At 38.8% G+C, this 17,808-nt stretch overlaps 1 protein-coding gene across 2 annotated transcripts in view; it reads right to left on the bottom strand.

Moving 5' to 3' along the window:
* agbl4 (AGBL carboxypeptidase 4) overlaps window positions 1–17,808 on the bottom strand; it is a 343,262-nt gene that overhangs the window by 308,743 nt on the left and 16,711 nt on the right. For both annotated transcript variants that reach the window (XM_079383835.1, XM_079383836.1), the window contains exon 3: window positions 2,851–2,975. In XM_079383835.1, coding sequence (XP_079239961.1) covers window positions 2,851–2,975 — 125 coding nt within the window. The remainder of the gene's footprint in view (window positions 1–2,850; window positions 2,976–17,808) is intronic.

Here is a 17,808-nt window from a genome sequence, read left to right as displayed (position 1 = left end):
CATTTACAGTCGTTGATTAAGCAGAAGCAGCAAACTCCATCCCATCGCAAAATAATTAACCTCAGCTCAACGACAAGGAGGGAGTCCAGGTTCTAAAGTAACAGATTTTTTGGGTGGAGAAGAAAAGGAAAAAGACATCCACCCATCATAAAAAAAAATGCCGCAGCCAATTTCCACAAAGCCACTAAGCTGATTGAGACGACCAAATCTGTTTCACCAGCTTACATTTACTTCAAAATGGTCATCTCAGCTTCAGTATCACACACTTTCACTGCTTCCTATTCCCCTGTTCTTTAGCAAAGAGAGAGTTGGTGGGTGTGCAGGAATGAAACACTCAACTTCAACTTCTCTGTGCCTGGCCTGATATCACTCTAGCGCAAGCCAGATCAGTACACTTTTATTTCACTATTCTGTTATTCTGCTTATGTGTTCTTATTCTCCTTTTTTAAATTAAAAAATAATAATAAAATAAAAAATAAATAAATAAACATGCAATATGTGTTGCGGTTGCCTCTATCTCACAGACGACCCTTACCAAACAAACTCCATTTTGCTAAACCAACCGACCGCCCCCACCTCCTCCCACTGAAGTAGATTAAATTCACACTAGTCCTCATTTTAAACGGAAATTGGATTGATGGAGAAAAGATTACGGAGACAGAGGGCAAGGTGGTGACAGCGGGAGAGAGTGGGGAGGGTGGAGTCGGCATCAACAAAGCACCTCCGAAGCTAATAGTGTAAATGTTTCTCTTTTGCCACCTGTAGCGTGTGTGTGTGTGTGTGTGTGTGTGTTTTCTTCCCCTCCTGATCTTTCTCTTTTTTGCCATAGCAGCAAATATCCTGTTGGCGCAGGATGCAGAGTGGTATCTGGCCCTAAAATCGATCAGACTCCTGGACTAGGGCTTCCATTCATCTCTTGCCCATAAAATTTGATTAGCGCTGACTACAGCACTGCAGGGAGATGGGCTGATAGAGCCAGGCTACAGGAGATGGCAACAGCATCCCACATTTTCATCTAGTCTCTCTCTTGCACGTTATATTTTGTCTCTCTTTATATTTCTTTATAAAGCACTTCCTATTAATAACAGCCCGTCTCTCTCTCCGTCCCTCCTCATATCGCCCTCGGTGTGTGCAATCCTTGCGTGTAGGTATCTAAGATCAGTGAGATAGCGTGCATGTCCTCCTTCTGCCCCTCCTTTCTTAGTGTAAACTGTCCTCTAGCTATTAAACAAAAATGACAGCCGTGATGAGGCTTCGACCGGCGTTAACAAAACTAAACATCTGCAGCCTGGCCCAGCCAGCTGGCCTGTCCGGCGGACACGCCCTCTGTTCCCACATATCACTGTGGCATGTGACCACTCCTCTCCACCAATGGCAATGTCCTGAGCTCACAAGTGGATACTGTCTGTCTGCGCAGTGACAAGCTAAGAGGACAGGAGAGGGTAAAAAAAAAAAAAAAAAAAAAAAAAAAAAAAAAAAAGAGACAGACTTGAAGCTCAACAACAAGGTGAAGTTTGTCAATTTGACTTGCGCACATTGTGTTTCTTTTGGGGAACGCTGCCACTTGTTGATTTGTCAAGTGATATTTGAAACCATGAAGAAATTTATTCATTTGAGAGATAACTTGACTCAATCATCCATAGATTACATTGTGTATAAACCAATCTGTGCGCCTGACGAGTGTACCACGAGGTCTCTGTAAATTGATTACAGGCATGAACTGGAACTTGAGCGTCACACTTCCGCAGAAAAAGTGATTTAAATTCATGTAAGCCTGCATGATTTAAGATTCATTTGCGATATCGATTCTTCCAGGAGCCTGAGATGTCATTTAAAGCATCAGTCATCCAATCTGCTGAGGATTCACGTCAGCATAAGGGATGAATTTATTTTGCTGCTAATTGTCTGCCTTTGGGAGCTTGTGGGTGACACTTGAAAAACTTTTGGCATATCATCAATGTGATAATGACAGGCAGACCTCACTGCCCCAAATACCTTTCAATCTTTAATGGCATTTAAAACTTCTGGATAGTTTCATCAAAAGTCACTTGCATTACAATGTGTTTCACGATGCAACATTGCACCAACAAAGTAGAAAGAATAGAAAGAAAGGTTTAATAACATTTCATAGCTATGAACTGAAAACATTTGCCAGTCCAAATAATAATAATATCAACAGCCATGTAACAGTCACGAAACTGTATATATAAAAAAAAAAAAAAAAATTGCTTATTTTTTCTCACAATTTCACTACCATTGAAAAGTTGATCAGTATGATTTTTTTTTTTTTTGGTAAATTATATATTTATATATTTAATTTTATTTCAAATAAATTCTGTACTTTTGGAATTAACCAAAGAATCAAAAAAATGTATTACAGTTTCCACAAAATTCACCATTACACCATTTTCAACACTGATAATAGTAAGACATTTTTCTGGAAAACCAAATATTAAAATGATTTCTGAAGGATCATGTGACATTAAAGACTCCATTTTAAAATATACTAAAAGAGAAAAGTTATTTTAAACTTCAATATTATTTCACAGTTTTACTGTATCTACTGTATATTTTAAATAAATGTAGTCCTGATAAGCATAAGAGATGTCTTTCAAAAATACTATTTTAAATAGTAGTGTATGTCAAATGCCCTCACTGAATATAAATGTGTAATAAAGTTTATTAAAAAAAAAGTCACTAGTTCATTTAAAAGCCAGTTTCTGATTGCATGTGGTGCTTGGCAAGTTTTCATTCTGAAACATGGATACATCTTTAACCAACGCTGAAAATTTCTAGGAACATTTGATGAGTTCTTTTTTGTAAGGAGTCTCTGTGCAGGTCTGGGCTCACCTGAGTCTCTCGAACGTTTTCCACTGTGAAGTTAAACCACACTCTGAAGCGTGGGTTGCACGTGTCAGGCCTGATGAACAGATCAAACTCAAATTCACTGATGTAGTCAACACGGCCCAGGTTACCTACGGAGAGACAAAGAAACAAATGTCACGCCTTGAATCTATTCAGCAGTTCTATGATATGCTTTAATATATTCATACAGAAACGCATATATTTCAAAATGTGTTATTGTTTAGTTTAACCTGGCAGACACAAATATGTCCACACAGAGAGCAGTAAGTGGGAGAGATTTCCCTGTAGACTAATAAAATGAACTATAACTCAGCTGGGATCCTACTGATATTTGTGTGCGTTTACAGTATTTCATTAAGGGAAATAAAATACAGTGTTGCAGTCTAACCTTTTCTTTCCCCATAGATTCTGACACACACATACACACACGAGATGCTTGGCAGTCGCTCAGGTGATGACTAGACAGCTTTGGTAGCAGATCACAGAATAACAAGCCTCAACATGGCTGCCTCAAACAAATAAATAATAACAAACCAGAAAAGTGCTTTGTTGGTAACATATTATCCTCCAGTCCCCTCTCAAATGTCAAATGGAAGGTAATAAAGTTCAGTCTTAAACAAGCAGAGTAATGGGAACACATGGAATCTTCTCACACAATGTAAATACAGAGAAAGTTTCATCTGTAACAACACTTTGCTACAATGCAACAAAAATACTGGCATTAAAAGAAAAAAGTTCCAAAACAAAGTTAAAAAGCCTTTATTATTGTTTTGGCTGGTCACATTTGGACTAGAAGGGCCTGTTTACACCCAGTCACTTCATGCATTTTCTCTGATCGGATATCTATCTGATTTATTAAAACGTTTCCATTTACACTTGGCCACATAAATGTGTCGTCGCAAAACGGATATAAGTCCGATCTTCAATTCCCGCGCTATATTTAAATTTAACTGAGTTCACGTCAACGAAATCAAAAGATAAGCGCTGCATTTTATTAATTATCAGCTCATTTCAAGTTCAAAGACTGCAATAGGAGAACGCGCGGCATCAGCACTGGAAAGATAAGTTTGTCCTACTAATGAAGATGATTGTGTGTTGTTGAGCGTCTGCGTCTTACTTTCAGTTTCATTCGCGGCAGTTTGCGCCTTGGCTTGCTGAAGAGATGCTCAGCTGCTCGTCCGCGGCGATGCGTGTTGCATTAGCGCAGTCATATCTGACTATAATGTCATATAGCCTTTAACACGCTCTCACACGTTTATTATTTTAACATTTTGGGAGGAGTAAAATTTACATATGTGGTTTCAACAACCAGATGCATTTACACTTGTCCAGTTTCGCCTGGAAATCTACCCAGACCACCTCCTGAAGTGGTCTGAGCGACCGGATTTAAATCAGTCTCGAAAGCGTTTCGGAGGGCATTTACACCTGGTCTTTTCAAGATCGGATAGCTATCCGATCAGAAACAACGCAGGTGTAAACAGCGACTTACTTTCAGTTTCATTCACGGCAGTTTGCGTGTCGGCTTGCTGAAGAGATACTCAGCTACTCATCCGCGGTGACTCGCGCTGTCATATCTGACTATAACATGCCATATAGCCTATAAACGCTTTCACACATTTATTATTTTAATATTTTGGGAGAAGTAAAATGTGGTTTCAACAACCAGATGCAATTACACTTGTCCAGTTTCGTCTGGAATGCGGCCCAGACCACCTCCAGAAGTGGTTTGAGCGATCGGATTTATATCCGTCTCAAATGCGTCTCGGAGGGCATTTATACCTGGTCTATTCACGATCGGATAGCTATCCGATCAGACAAAACACATGAAGTGACCAGGTGTAAACAGCCCTGGGGAAGTGCCTTGGATCCTTTCATCTAATGTTTCATTTAGTCCGCTTTTAAAGTACACTAACATATAAAAAGGAACGGGCATTAGCTAAAAAGCACAACACTCAAATTTAGCTTTCATGAGGTTTTTAAACTCATGGTTGAAGGTTGTTCCAGGGGAATTGTTGCTATAATACATAGATGAAAGTATCTGCTGAATGACAACTAACTTTCTTACTATAGTGAAATGCTGCATTGACAGGTGCTAGACCAGCAGCCCTATTCTATGGAAATGAGAACAAGTAGTCAACTCATAAGGCTGGATGAAATGAAGGAAGGAGGGGGAGCTGCATCTGGTTGCCCTGCTCATGCAGTCTGGGTTCATGGAAAGAAGTGTGGAAGTCATCGCCTGGTGGAAGCTAGCTCAGAGCTAATTACTGACAGATGGAGTGACCACCATTCCGTCACACTGGAGCCCAGCGGAACGTTATCCTTCTGCCATAACAGATACAACACATCCCAAACGCATCGCAAACTCACTCTGCCTGTCCACAAAACCAGCGGGTATGGATTCTCTCAGGATGAAACTGTGAAAGTGTGAAGTTCATCCTTTTCAAGTTTCAACTTCCTGATACAGACAGTTCAGAATGTAGCCAGTTCAGATGATTATAAATAAAGTATGAAAGCATGTCACTTTTTTCTCCTTAAATATATAACTTCATAAACTAATTTATACATTTCTGTTCATTTTCTGAACAGCTGCCCAATGGTTCTAATGGTCACTGCGTCTTTCTTCCAGTGTATTGGGTACAGATTGATAGTGCTCTCCAGATGAAATGGATATTGGCACTTTAGCTGATTAAAGTCACTTTCTTTTAAACACAAATCTCCTGCAACAGAAATCCAAGTATGACAGCAGTAGCACACTCCTGATGGAAAGGCGTTTTTAGCGATTATCAGACAACTATTGCAAAGGTCAATGAGTGACCTTTATAAACATATCTGAATCAAATGGAAAGGTCCATATGTAACGCAAACATGACATGTAGCTTTTGTGTATGGATCGACAGATGTATTTTGCAACATTTTCTGAAAGCGTGTGTGCATAAGGGTTCAGCTGGTACAAAAATGTTGGCTTTAGTATGATATCCCTGGTCTCTCAGCATTGATACTAAATCAATACTAAAACTTGCGCGACTAATGAAATTAAACTAGGGCTACCAATAAATTCAATAATGAATAAGAATAATTTGAGATTAATCTCAATTAATTAATAATGTTCTTAAATTTGCAAATGATATTGTAGCAATGTCAGTTTTTGGTATTATGCCATTAATTGAGTACCAGAATACCGTAGAACTGTGCTGCACATCCACTTTAAAATGAGGCATCTAGATGAATTTAATCAGTTTTATAGTTCAAAACCTCCAGGGCAGCTAAGAACAAGATGTATTGCCATTTCACATTCCTCTTCATATCATAATGTGAATGACAGACATGAACTCCCAGCAGAAGTGATAGGGCTCCACACCGCAGCTCTCAGTAACTGAGAAGAGTCAAGTCAAATACACTTTACACCAAAAATAACATCTGTTTTACAGCTCTAACATGTATTTTTTATACATCAGCGAACCATACAGAGAAAGAGAAAAAGGATCAGTAGCTAAGTCAGTCACTGAAGGAGAAAGAGAGAGAAAGAGAGAATGGGAGATTGGTGGCTGCACCTGTTCCAGACAGATGTGCACGCTAATTCATCATTCATCCATTCCAGCACATTAACCATTTACGCCACTTTTAGCATCAAATATTGGCCATCAACATGCAGTAACAGTGATCCAGCGATTTGGTCTTAATTGCGAGAGTTTAATTGGATGAGATGAGATTTCTCATAGTTTTCATGTGATTGTAATACAAACTACAATTAGTAGAAGAAAAAAAAGCAAGAAAATTTGTATTTGTATCATAAATAAATATATTTAAGATATATATGACAGACATATATATACTTCATATACTGTATATGATCAACATAAGCCAGCATAGACACAAAACGAGTGAGTGTTTAAAAAATATGCAAAACAAAAGCTAAATAATTGCATTTTCATAGGAACAATTTTTTATTGATTTCCTTTTTTTAAAATAAAATTATGCAAAATACAGTGCCAGTAAGAAATAACTCTGGTCATTAAATGTTCTTAATTTACTTGCTATTGGCAGGTACACAAAAAAAACAAAAAGTAAATTTTGGACCCTGGCTACATCTCATGTCATAGATAATGAAACCAACAGACAAAATGCACTTTCGTACAGAAAAAAATAAATATGTTGGGAAACAAAACTTTTTGCAAGTAATTTGTAATCTACTTTCACAATTACTTATAAAGTTGCCCTGACTGATTTGTGCAAATATAACAACCTCTAAATAAATAAACAAGACCTTCAAATACATGATTTGAGGTGGGGAGGGGGAGTAATTCAATTAAAGGGGGGGACAGGTCCCCAACTTCCCAAAACTATGCTCACAAGTACAGGTGTACTTTCTCTGAGGTTTGAAAGTGAGTGCGTGTATAGACAAACCAAATCACACACAAACCCTCTGAATCTAAATAGCAGATCAAACTGCCTTTCTTTCAGAACCTGACTCTTCAGCACCTAAGACAGCTCCATAGACAGCAGAATAAAGCCGCTGTCCATGGTGCTGAAAGATCCACCGCAGTCTCCCTCTTAAAATGCATTGCTGGGTAACTTAAAAACTCTCAATCATTAGTTCTCTCGATCAAGCTTGCAACTTTTTTGATACACACAATTTTAAGATGAACACAAGCACACACAAAAATGCTGATTTAGCAGCAAACATCAGATTCATTTTCCTTCAATCTTCATTTGGTATGTAATGTCTCACAGCCTTATATTTCCGAAAAGAGAAAAAAACACTCTTCAGGGCTTCAGGGCAACAAGTCTCTGCTCAGCTTGATGGGAGAGGATATGATACACCATTGATTTGAGTTTTAATTTTATGGTGCCTGACTCCAGAGTCAGACCATGATGAGCTGTAATCTACAACGCTTCGGCCAGCCCTAAACAAGCATAAATACTACGGCAGAGGAGAGGTCCGGCCATCACAGCATGGAGGACGAACGCTATTTTGGATGACAGTTCACTGACAACACAGATAATTCAATGTATAACCAGGGGAGGAAAAATCAATGACTGTATTTTAACGTAGTGTGTGTGTGTGTGTGTGTGCAGAAGGACAGAGTGGAAAAGAGAGAAAGAAAGAGTGGGAAAAAAGATAATGCAAGCAAATTCTCCTGTTTCAGCTGTCTTGATAATTTCATCTACATACTCCGTCATAAGAAACTTCTACAATGCAGTGCTTAGGATTTAACAAATTGGGTTTTTTAGCAAATAATGCAACAAGCTCAGCTCAAAGGAAAACTCTATGGAGTTCAATGGGAATAGAGGCAGTGTTGTTTTTATAGCCTGTTTGTTCTCAGCAGAACGACACCGCTGAGCTGCTGGGAGGAGAGACACTTTCTCATTTATAGGGAGTTAATTCCCACTGTTATCAGCAAACTGAAATAAACATTCCATATAGAGAAAAGAGTGGGAGGTTGAATCATCTTATCTGGTGGCTTGAGTTTGAGCGTGTGCATGAGTGTGAGTGTGTGCGTTTCTCATGTGGTTAACCTTGTTATAGATGTAGAAGAGAAAAGCAAATGGAGAATCCGTATTAATGTAATGTGTTTGCTGTCTGGAGAAGCATGTGGGTGGTCTCCACTCAGCTATCTAGCACTGTTCCTTCCTTCCAGCTGTTCAATTCAGACACTTATTTCTAAAACATACACTTGGCCTCCATTGGTTCTTAACTGATTTGCCTCTCTTATATTCTTTGGTTTCTATGACTAACTTTCAACACCTCATAAAGTGTACAATCTACCAAATTGTAAAAAATTATTTTAACAGCACAATAATGTACAAATCTGTTAATAAATAAGTTTCTGAACTATATACGGTGAATAGCTGTAATTACATGTAATGGTTTTTGGAAGTAAGAAATAACAAGTCACTGTGTAATTTACAGTGAAAAACTGTAAATTCACATTCCCTGCATGATACTTCACATTTGACACATTCACGCTTTTTGTTTCTTCTTAGTTTTTTTCTTATCAGTTGTGTACATTAGGGTTTTATCTTTCATCTAATGTTGTTAAATTACTGTTTATTGCATTATTTCAGTTAGGGTTGTTCCGATTCCGATACTAGTATCGGATAATCCACCGATACCACAAAAAGATCTGGCATCTGCATCGGTAAGTACTTGAAGCCATGTACCGATCCGATACCATTTTCTTACACAAGACCCATAGTTAGGCCCGCTAGCTTTGCTTAAAGCTGCAAAGCTGCTCAGAATACAAGAGTGCTAGCACATTGCCAGCAAATCACTCGCACTAAATCTTCAACCTGGGCGACTAAATTTATTTATTTATTTAGTCATTTAGCAAACGCTCTTATCCAAAGTGACTTACAAATGAGGACATAAGAAGCAATCAAAAGCAAAGAGCAACAACGTGCAAGTGCTATTACAAGTCTTGGTTAGCCTAACGCAGTACAGATAATAATTTATTAATTTTTTTTATAAAAAGACATATAGATAAGATAAAATTAGAATAGAGAGTGCTAGAGTTAGAGGGTCAAGTAAAGAAGGAACAGATGACTTTTTAGCCGTTTCTTAAAGATAGGTAAGGATTCGGCTGCTCGGATTGAGTTGGGCAGGTCATTCCACCAGATGGGAACAGTTAATGAAAAAGTCTGTGAAAGTGTTTTTGTGCATCTTTGGGATGGCACAATAATGCGTCGTTCACTTGAAGAACGCAAGCTTCTAGAGGGCACATAAGTCTGAAGTAATGAATTTAGGTAAAGGGGTGCAGAGCCAGTGGTGGTTCTGTAGGCAAACATTAATGCCTTGAATTTAATGCGAGCAGCTATTGGTAGCCAGTGCAAATTGATGAACAGAGGCGTGACATGTGTTCTTTTCGGCTCATTAAAGATTAATCTTGCAGCGGCATTTTGGATTAATTGTAGAGGTTTAATAGAATTGGCTGGAAGACCTGCCAAGAGAGCATTGCAATAGTCAAGTCTGGACAGAACAAGAGCCTGAACAAGGAATTGTGTTGCATGTTCCGAGAGAAAGGGCCTGATCTTCTTAATATTGTATAATGCAAATCTGCAGGACCGGGCAGTTTTAGCAATGTGGTCTGAGAAATTCAGCTTATCATCAATCACAACTCCAAGGTTTCTGGCTGTTTTTGAAGGAGTTTTGGTAGATGAGCCTAACTGGAAGGTGAGATTGTGATGAAGTGATGGGTTAGCTGAAACTACAAGCAGTTCTGTCTTAGCTAGGTTGAGTTGAAGGTGATGGTCCATCATCCAGCAAGAAATGTCTGTTAGACACGCTGAGATGCGAGCAGCTATCGTCAGATCATCAGGATGGAATGAGAGGTAGAGTTGAGTGTCATCAGCATAGCAGTGACATGAAAAGCCATGTTTCTGAATGACAGAACCTAGTGATGCCATGTAGACAGAAAAAAGAAGTGGTCCAAGAACTGAGCCCTGTGGCACCCCAGTAGCTAGATGTTGTGACTTGGATACCTCACCTCTCCAAGATACTTTCAGACCTATCAGAGAGGTAAGACTCAAACCACTGGAGTGCGGTTCCTGAGATGCCCGTTCTCAATAGGGTTGACAAGAGGATCTGATGGTTGACCATATCAAAAGCAGCAGACAGATCCAGCAAGATAAGTAATGAAGACTTGGAAGCCGCTCTTGCAAGTCTTAGTGCTTTAACAACAGAAAGCAAGGCAGTTTCGGTCGAATGTCCACTCCTGAAGCCAGATTGGTTACTGTCCAGGAGGTTGTTCTGTGTGAGAAAGACAGAGACTTGGTTGAACACAACTCGTTCAAGTATTTTTGCAATGAAAGGAAGAATGGAAACCGGTCTATAGTTCCCTAAAAGAGTTGGGTTAAGAGTGTTTTTTTTAAGAAGTGTTGTTATACGAGCCTGTTTAAATGCTGAGGGAAATATTCCAGTGTGAAGGGATGTGTTAACGATGTGAGTGAGTGCAGGTACAACTGCAGGAGAAATGGCTTGAAGGAGATGAGATGGAATAGGATCAAGCGGACAGGTAGTAAGATGACTGGAAAGGATGGGTTTAGAGACTTCTGCCTCAGCGAGTGGAGAGAAGGATGTGAACGAGTGTATGTTTGATAGATTGTGGTGTGGAAAATTGTGCAGTGAGGTTTGCAATTTTATTAATGAAGAATGTGGCAAAGTCGTCAGCTGTTAGAGATGATGAAGGAGGGGGAGGAGGAAAATGTTTTAAAGAGCATGCGAGAGTTAGGCAAATTGTTAATTTTGTCATGATAGTATGTCCTTTTAGCAGTGGAAACATTAGCAGAGAAGTCAGAGAGGAGTGATCGATATAAATTAAGGTCAGTAGGATTTTGTGATTTGCGCCATACCCTTTCCGCAGCCCTGAGTTTAGAACAATGTTTTTGGAGAACATCAGATAGCCAAGGGGCAGAAGGGGTGGTACGAGCTGGCTTGGAAGATAAGGGGTAGAAAGTATCTAAACAAGACGTCAGAGTGGAACAGAACAGATAGCCGGGAGGGTGAGAGTGAATGCAAGTTATGTCGAAAAGTGACATGTGGAGGGGTATGTGATGTGTCAGGAATCATGTTGAGGTTAAGAGTGAGGAGGAAGTGATCTGAGGTGTGCAGTGGAGTAACCAGCACATGATCAGTGGAGCAGTGTCGTGTGTAAATAAGGTCCAGTTGGTTGCCTGATTTGTGAGTAGCCGTGGTTAGCACTCTCTTGAGATCAAAAGAGGCAAGCAGAGTGTGGAAGTCTGCAGCCTAAGGTTTATCTAGGTGGATGTTGAAGTCTCCAAGTAAGACTAAGGGAGTACCATCCTCGGGAAAGGTTGAGAGCAATAAATCTAATTCTTCCACAAAGTTACCTAGTGATCCTGGAGGACGATAAACAACTACAAAATGGCAATTTCAGCAAGTCTCAACACAGTAAACAAAATAAGTGTTTCCTAGCAACGGCAACTGCGCTAAACACTATTGAGACAAGTAAATACATTTACGAGCTGATTTTAGCTTCCGCTGATAGACTGCTTCTCTTATAGACTATTTCAATACACTGCCTTCTGCTGGCGCTTGAACCCACTTTCCTGTTTATCACAAAAAATGGCCAAGCAAGTGCAAACACTGACAAGATATGCGATACAGTATGAGACCAAAAGCGATTGTATTTATCTATAATATAAATTATATGAATGTAAATATAAGTAAATATTTTCAAAATATATACTGTATGTGTGCGTATTTATATATACACATAATAAATATACACAGTACACACACATATATTATGTAAACAAAAACTTATTTTGGATGCGGTTAATCGTGATTAATCGTTTGACACTTTACTTTTGGGATGGTACTCTGCAGGCGATGAGCAGAGCTGGTTTCTTTTAAACATGATGCTTAGAATTGAGGTTCATCAGACCAGAGAATCTTGTTTCTCAGGGTCTGAGGGTCCTTTAGGTGCTTTTTTGAAAATTCCAAGTGTGTTTTCATGTGTATTCGCTGAGGAGAGGATTGAGTTTGGTCACACTGCCATAAAGCCCAGATCGGTGGAGTGTTGCAGTGATGTTTGTCCTTCTGTAGGTTTCTCCCATCTGCATATATGATCATGATTCATGGAGCTCAACTAGAGTGACCATCAGATTCTTGCTCACCAGTATAAGCAAGCCCCTTCTCCATCAATTGCTCAGTTTGGCCAGGAGGCCAGCTCTAGGAAGAGTCCTGGTTGTTTCAAACTTCTTCCATTATGGATAATGGAGGCTACATGCCTCTGTGAACCTTCATTGCAGCATAATTTTTTTTTAACTCTTCCTCAGATTTGTGACTTGACTCAAATCTTTTGACCTCAGGGCTTGGTTTTTGATCTGATATGCATTATCAGCTGTTAAACCTTTTCTGAGAGGTGTGTGCCTGTCCAAATAATACTGATTCAAATGAATTTGCCACAGTTTAGCTTTCCTGAGCTAAATTTCAAGCGTTCAGTTTTTTATTTCTAATAAATTTGCAAAGATGTTACAAACCTGTTTTGTGCTTTGTCATTATGGCGTATATATATGTATATATATATATTTATATAAAATTGTATCAATTCATACAGGGCTAGTAGTGGATACAGCTGTATAATACACAGGTATCAGATCAGTACGCGGTATCGGCCAGTACCCTGAGCCTAGGTATCGGAATTGGTATCGGGAAGGGAAAAAATGTATCGGAACATCTCTAATTTCAGTATTGGGTTACCATGATGGTGTTTAGTATTTGTGTGAATGACACTGTGCACCTTCTATATTTATGTATTTCCCTCCTCAGGTGGTGGAAGAACTGCTTGTGCTGAGCTTTGATTCATCATGTGGCTTTCTCATCACATGTTTTTGGTGGTAATCAGTGTATTACACAAAACAGACAGTAGTACTTCAATATGTCAGTTTATTAACATTATATCAAATATGTTTTTTTACTGCAAAATTAAATTAATGTTTTTGTGATTTTTTAGAAGAAGAGTCTTTGCTCTCAGTTTTGATCAGTTTAATGCATCCATACTTATTAAGTGCTTTATTTTTTTATTTTTTTTATTCTATAGACATACATGGTAGTGAAAACACGAATGGTTGTGTATGTATCAATCCATTCGTCAATCTATGAATCTATCTAAGGATCTATTGATCATTCTATTAAACCTATAAACCTTCACTTTTTTTTTGTCCAAAACTTTCAAACAAGGCAAGTTACAATTACTATTTTAATAAAACTAAAAAGAAAAATGTATTAGACATTGATATCTTGAATTAAGTTATATTCAAATCTACATGCTACCTCAATTAAATTATATTTACTTACAAGTAAGTGTATTTACTTGTCTCAGTGTTTAGCGCATTTGCCGTTGCTAGGAAACACTTATTTTGTTTACTGGGATGAGAGTTGCGGAAATCGCGTTTGGTCTCGTACTGTATCGCGTATCTTGTCAGTGTGTGCACTTGCTTGGCCATTTGTAGTTGATAAACAGGAAAGTGGGTCCAGCTGAATTTAAATGATGATTTGTTGGATTGGTATAAAAAAAGGTTATTATATCACGGCAGTCGTCATGTGAAGCCCTCTCTCTACCGTGCGACTCCACCGGGCAGGGACACCAGCAAGGGATAGTAGTATCGCTTTTTATTTAATTTTTTCATTTATATGTTTATTATTGAAATGTTGTTATATGCATGTGTCAATTTTATTTAATTTCTTTATTTTCTAAATATGTGGGTATATAGTATTTATAGAGTTGTACCTTTTTTAGTTTTAGTTACTTTTTCTTATTTGTAAGTCGCTTTGGACAAAAGCGTCTGCTAAATGACAAAAGTAAAGTAAAGTAATTTAGGATTTCAAAATTTTTTGATTTGGGAATTTAAAAGCCATTCTGAATGATGCACAACTCTGCTGATGTCATCTTTAACAGTGAGTTTGTATCAGGCAGTGTGTAGCGCTTTGATAGAAAAGATCAACATTTCATAAATATTTTGTCTTTTTATTTGACATTTCATGCCTCTCATAATGAAAGACCCTTCTCTTATTGGTGACCTATTGGAGTTGCTGTTAATTTCAGGGTTCCCTTGTTCTCCTCTTTTGGTGAACACCTCCCATTACAGACCAGTCAGCCTCAGGCATTAGAGCGCACACCAACAGGGAGCATTAACTGTAAATAAACAGGGCAGCCGCCTCCCCAATAGGATGCTACCACCCTAATAACAGACCACTCTTAGCAGCACTGTTGACCTTCTCTTCGCCACAGGCTCACAAAGGACCCTTCAGCTTCTTCTGTCTTTATCTCCCAAGTCTCCACAGTAAAGATTATTCTTATTGCCAGGCCAGGGATATAGAGCAGGAACTAAAAGAAGAGATAGCGAAAGAGAGCTAGGGAGTGTGTTAAGGAAAGATGAAAACAAAAAGACAAAGCCTGAAGAAACAGCCGACAGGAACAGAAAAGGACCTGGACTGTTGTCCTGCTGGCAAAGCGTCTTTTGTCCTTTGTAGGACTTCATATAATTAACTCGTAAAGAGATAGCATGAAATTTGAAGTGACTTCTGTTTACCCACTAAGGACTCAAAATGTGCAGCTAACAAAATGATAAGACATGGAATGAAAGGGAAGGAGAACAAAGTAGTATATAATCTAAATCTGGATTTAAAGGAGTAACAACGTTAACCCTGCATTCTTCACAATGAGATGAAGAGGGAAGACCACAGTTGACGGCGGTGAGTGGCTCTTTTAAGAGAGTGCCTCCAGGAGTCTGGGGCTTCAGAAAAGCCGGCATGTTTCATGGCTGAGATCGATGGTACAATTTAGTACATTTCACAGTGAATGCCTTCCCGTGACCTGCCGACTGTTATGAAATGAACACACTTGCTTTGGGCCCTTTTTTATTTGAACAATACCGATACAAGGGCAGCAAGAAAATTTGAACCTTTTCAGATTCATTGGCCCCTTTATCACTGCTGCCAAGCGTGTGGGCTGCAAAGCACAGATGCAGACGCTCTGTATTTTGTGCCGCTGAGGGTTCCGCATATCCATGCTAAAAGATAGATGTCAAGCAATTACTACTCTTGCATTTATTTCCTGCCCCATTTTTGATAAAATGCTAATGCATGTGATTATTTTACTATTTAGTTCCATTTTAAAGACAGTCTAGTGATTTGGGTGACATTGTGTAATTGATGTCATTAATTAGCATCTAGAGGCCGCTTAGCTTAAAACCCACTTTCATGCACTGCACGGCCTTCCTCATGGGACTCCCGGAACGGTGATGGAAATAGTGCTAGCATTGTGAAGAATGCTAGTTTGAAGGCTTTTGCAGTTTTGACACCTGTTACAGACGTTACAGAGGTCATTTAACGATAAAGATGTGAAAAAGTTTAGCAGAGATGGAGAGAGAGAAAAAGAGGGGCACAGAGAGAGAGAGATTGATGTTGCCTCGGTGACACCTTGCCTTTAGACAGAGAGCAGGAAAAACTGCATGAAGTGAGTTTGGCTGGAGGTCTTGAGCCAGATATCTTTCCTGGGGTTTGAATCAATTCCAGCGTTATCAGTTGTTCGTGTCCAGGTATTCTCACCCGTGGGAGAGGCTGATGTGTTTTCCAATAATGAAAAGGAGCACATGGCAAAAACACATTTAAGAGGTGGCCAGTCTCCAGAGTCGCTTCTAATTTCCATTGCAGTTTGTAACAGAAGAAAAAAAAACTCGTAGAAAGGTTGAAAGATATCTGTGTCCAATGCTGTTATCAGTACCTGGGATGCTCTAGACTCACCACATTACCACATTTCTCAACAGTAATTAAAGTACGGCTAGTCAATAGATACCAGATAGCACTTGTCCTTGTTGTTCAAATAGATGTGTTTATTCCTATTATATGATGTTTTATAATCAGCTATTTTGCATAACATGGTGACTTAATCTAAGATGCAGTATATGAGTACATCATACTATGTTTTACCATGTACTGTATATTTGAATTAAATAATCTATCGGTGAATTTACAATGACTAACTTCACTCCTCCATTGCTGGCTTATTCTCCTCTGACGTTCCCTCTGATGCTGTGAACTGCAGAGTGTCCCATTGTGGATGAGCAGGAGGATTGCATTAACTGACCAGGCTTGTAACTCTGTAATGGGATTAGCCAAGCCATGTTCTTAATTGTATGCCAATGTCTGACAGATCTGCCCCCCATTCTGTTTCTCTCCTTTTTTTGATTCTTTCTCTTTCTCATTCTCTTTTCATTACTGCATAGCTTCTCATTTTTTCTGTTTATTCTTTTTCACATGCAGAAACAAAACAATCTGTAGTGCATTTCAAAGAGAAATTTCCATGAAGTCATTATGAGCAACTCTAGAAAATCTCAAGCAATTTTTAATTAAAGAAATGTGTTGTATTTATATTATATTTCAAAGCTTTTTGAAATAAGTCTCTTATGCTCACCAAGACTGCATTTATTTGGTCAAAAATACAATAAAGCAATATTATTATAAAATATTAAAATTTAAAATAATTTCCAGCTTTTTTCCATTTTACCTGCATATCCTTGCGTGTTGTTTAAAAAGTACAACACAGTCACTTGCATTATATTTCCAGTACACATACACAGAAATAAGATCTGACATTTACTGTGTTGCCAGAACTTTACCGTCAAAAATACGGTAGCAACATTTTACGTTTTACAGGCTTAAGCAGCACAACTATTTTTAAATGTTTCCAGGACACCAAATGAGCATATTAAAATGATTTCTGAAGGCTTGTGTGACACGGAATACTGGAGTAATGGCTCCTGAGAATTCAGCTTTGCCATCATGGGAATAAATTACATTTTAAAATGTACCGAAATTGAAAACAGTTATTTCAAATTGGAATAATATTTCACAATATTACAGTTTTTACTGTGTTTGTGATTAAATAAATACTGTCTTGGGTGATATCACACAACAACCTTGGTCGTCATATGTAGGCTTACATACTGTACAAGCTCAATCAATTGTGTTTCATCTGGACTGTGCCAGGTACTCAGGTATTTGAGTGAAAAAATAACATGACTTCTCTAGCAAGCAGCAGTTAGCACTAAGGGGTTGGTATGCAGTGATAAACTCAGAGTTGAGTCCCATAGCAGTAGCATGCAGTAACTAGTGCAGATCTGGTCTGCGCTGTCGTGTTGTGTGGCAGTTTGATAAACCACAGCTGAATCAATGGCATGCAGCCATTGTGGACCAAGATGGCTGCAAATTGCCAGCAAGGCTTCTTGGCCATCCTGAGCTAGAGACACAGAAATCTCTCAACGTGCAAAAGCTTTTCAAAACAGGGAATTATGTAAAGTGATGCTACTGTCAATGGCCTGATAGACTCGAATGGAAAGAAAAAGAATGGAGGGGTTCAACTGCAAGCTGTTCCGAAATCTTGGCAGAAAATCAGTGCTCCTTCTCACCTCCCTTTGCAC

The sequence above is a fragment of the Barbus barbus genome, assembly GCF_936440315.1.
Source record: "Barbus barbus genome assembly, chromosome: 29".
NCBI lineage: Eukaryota > Metazoa > Chordata > Actinopteri > Cypriniformes > Cyprinidae > Barbus > Barbus barbus.
The sequence above is the reverse complement of the archived record's forward strand: the minus strand, read 5'-3'. Positions and strand labels throughout refer to the sequence as shown.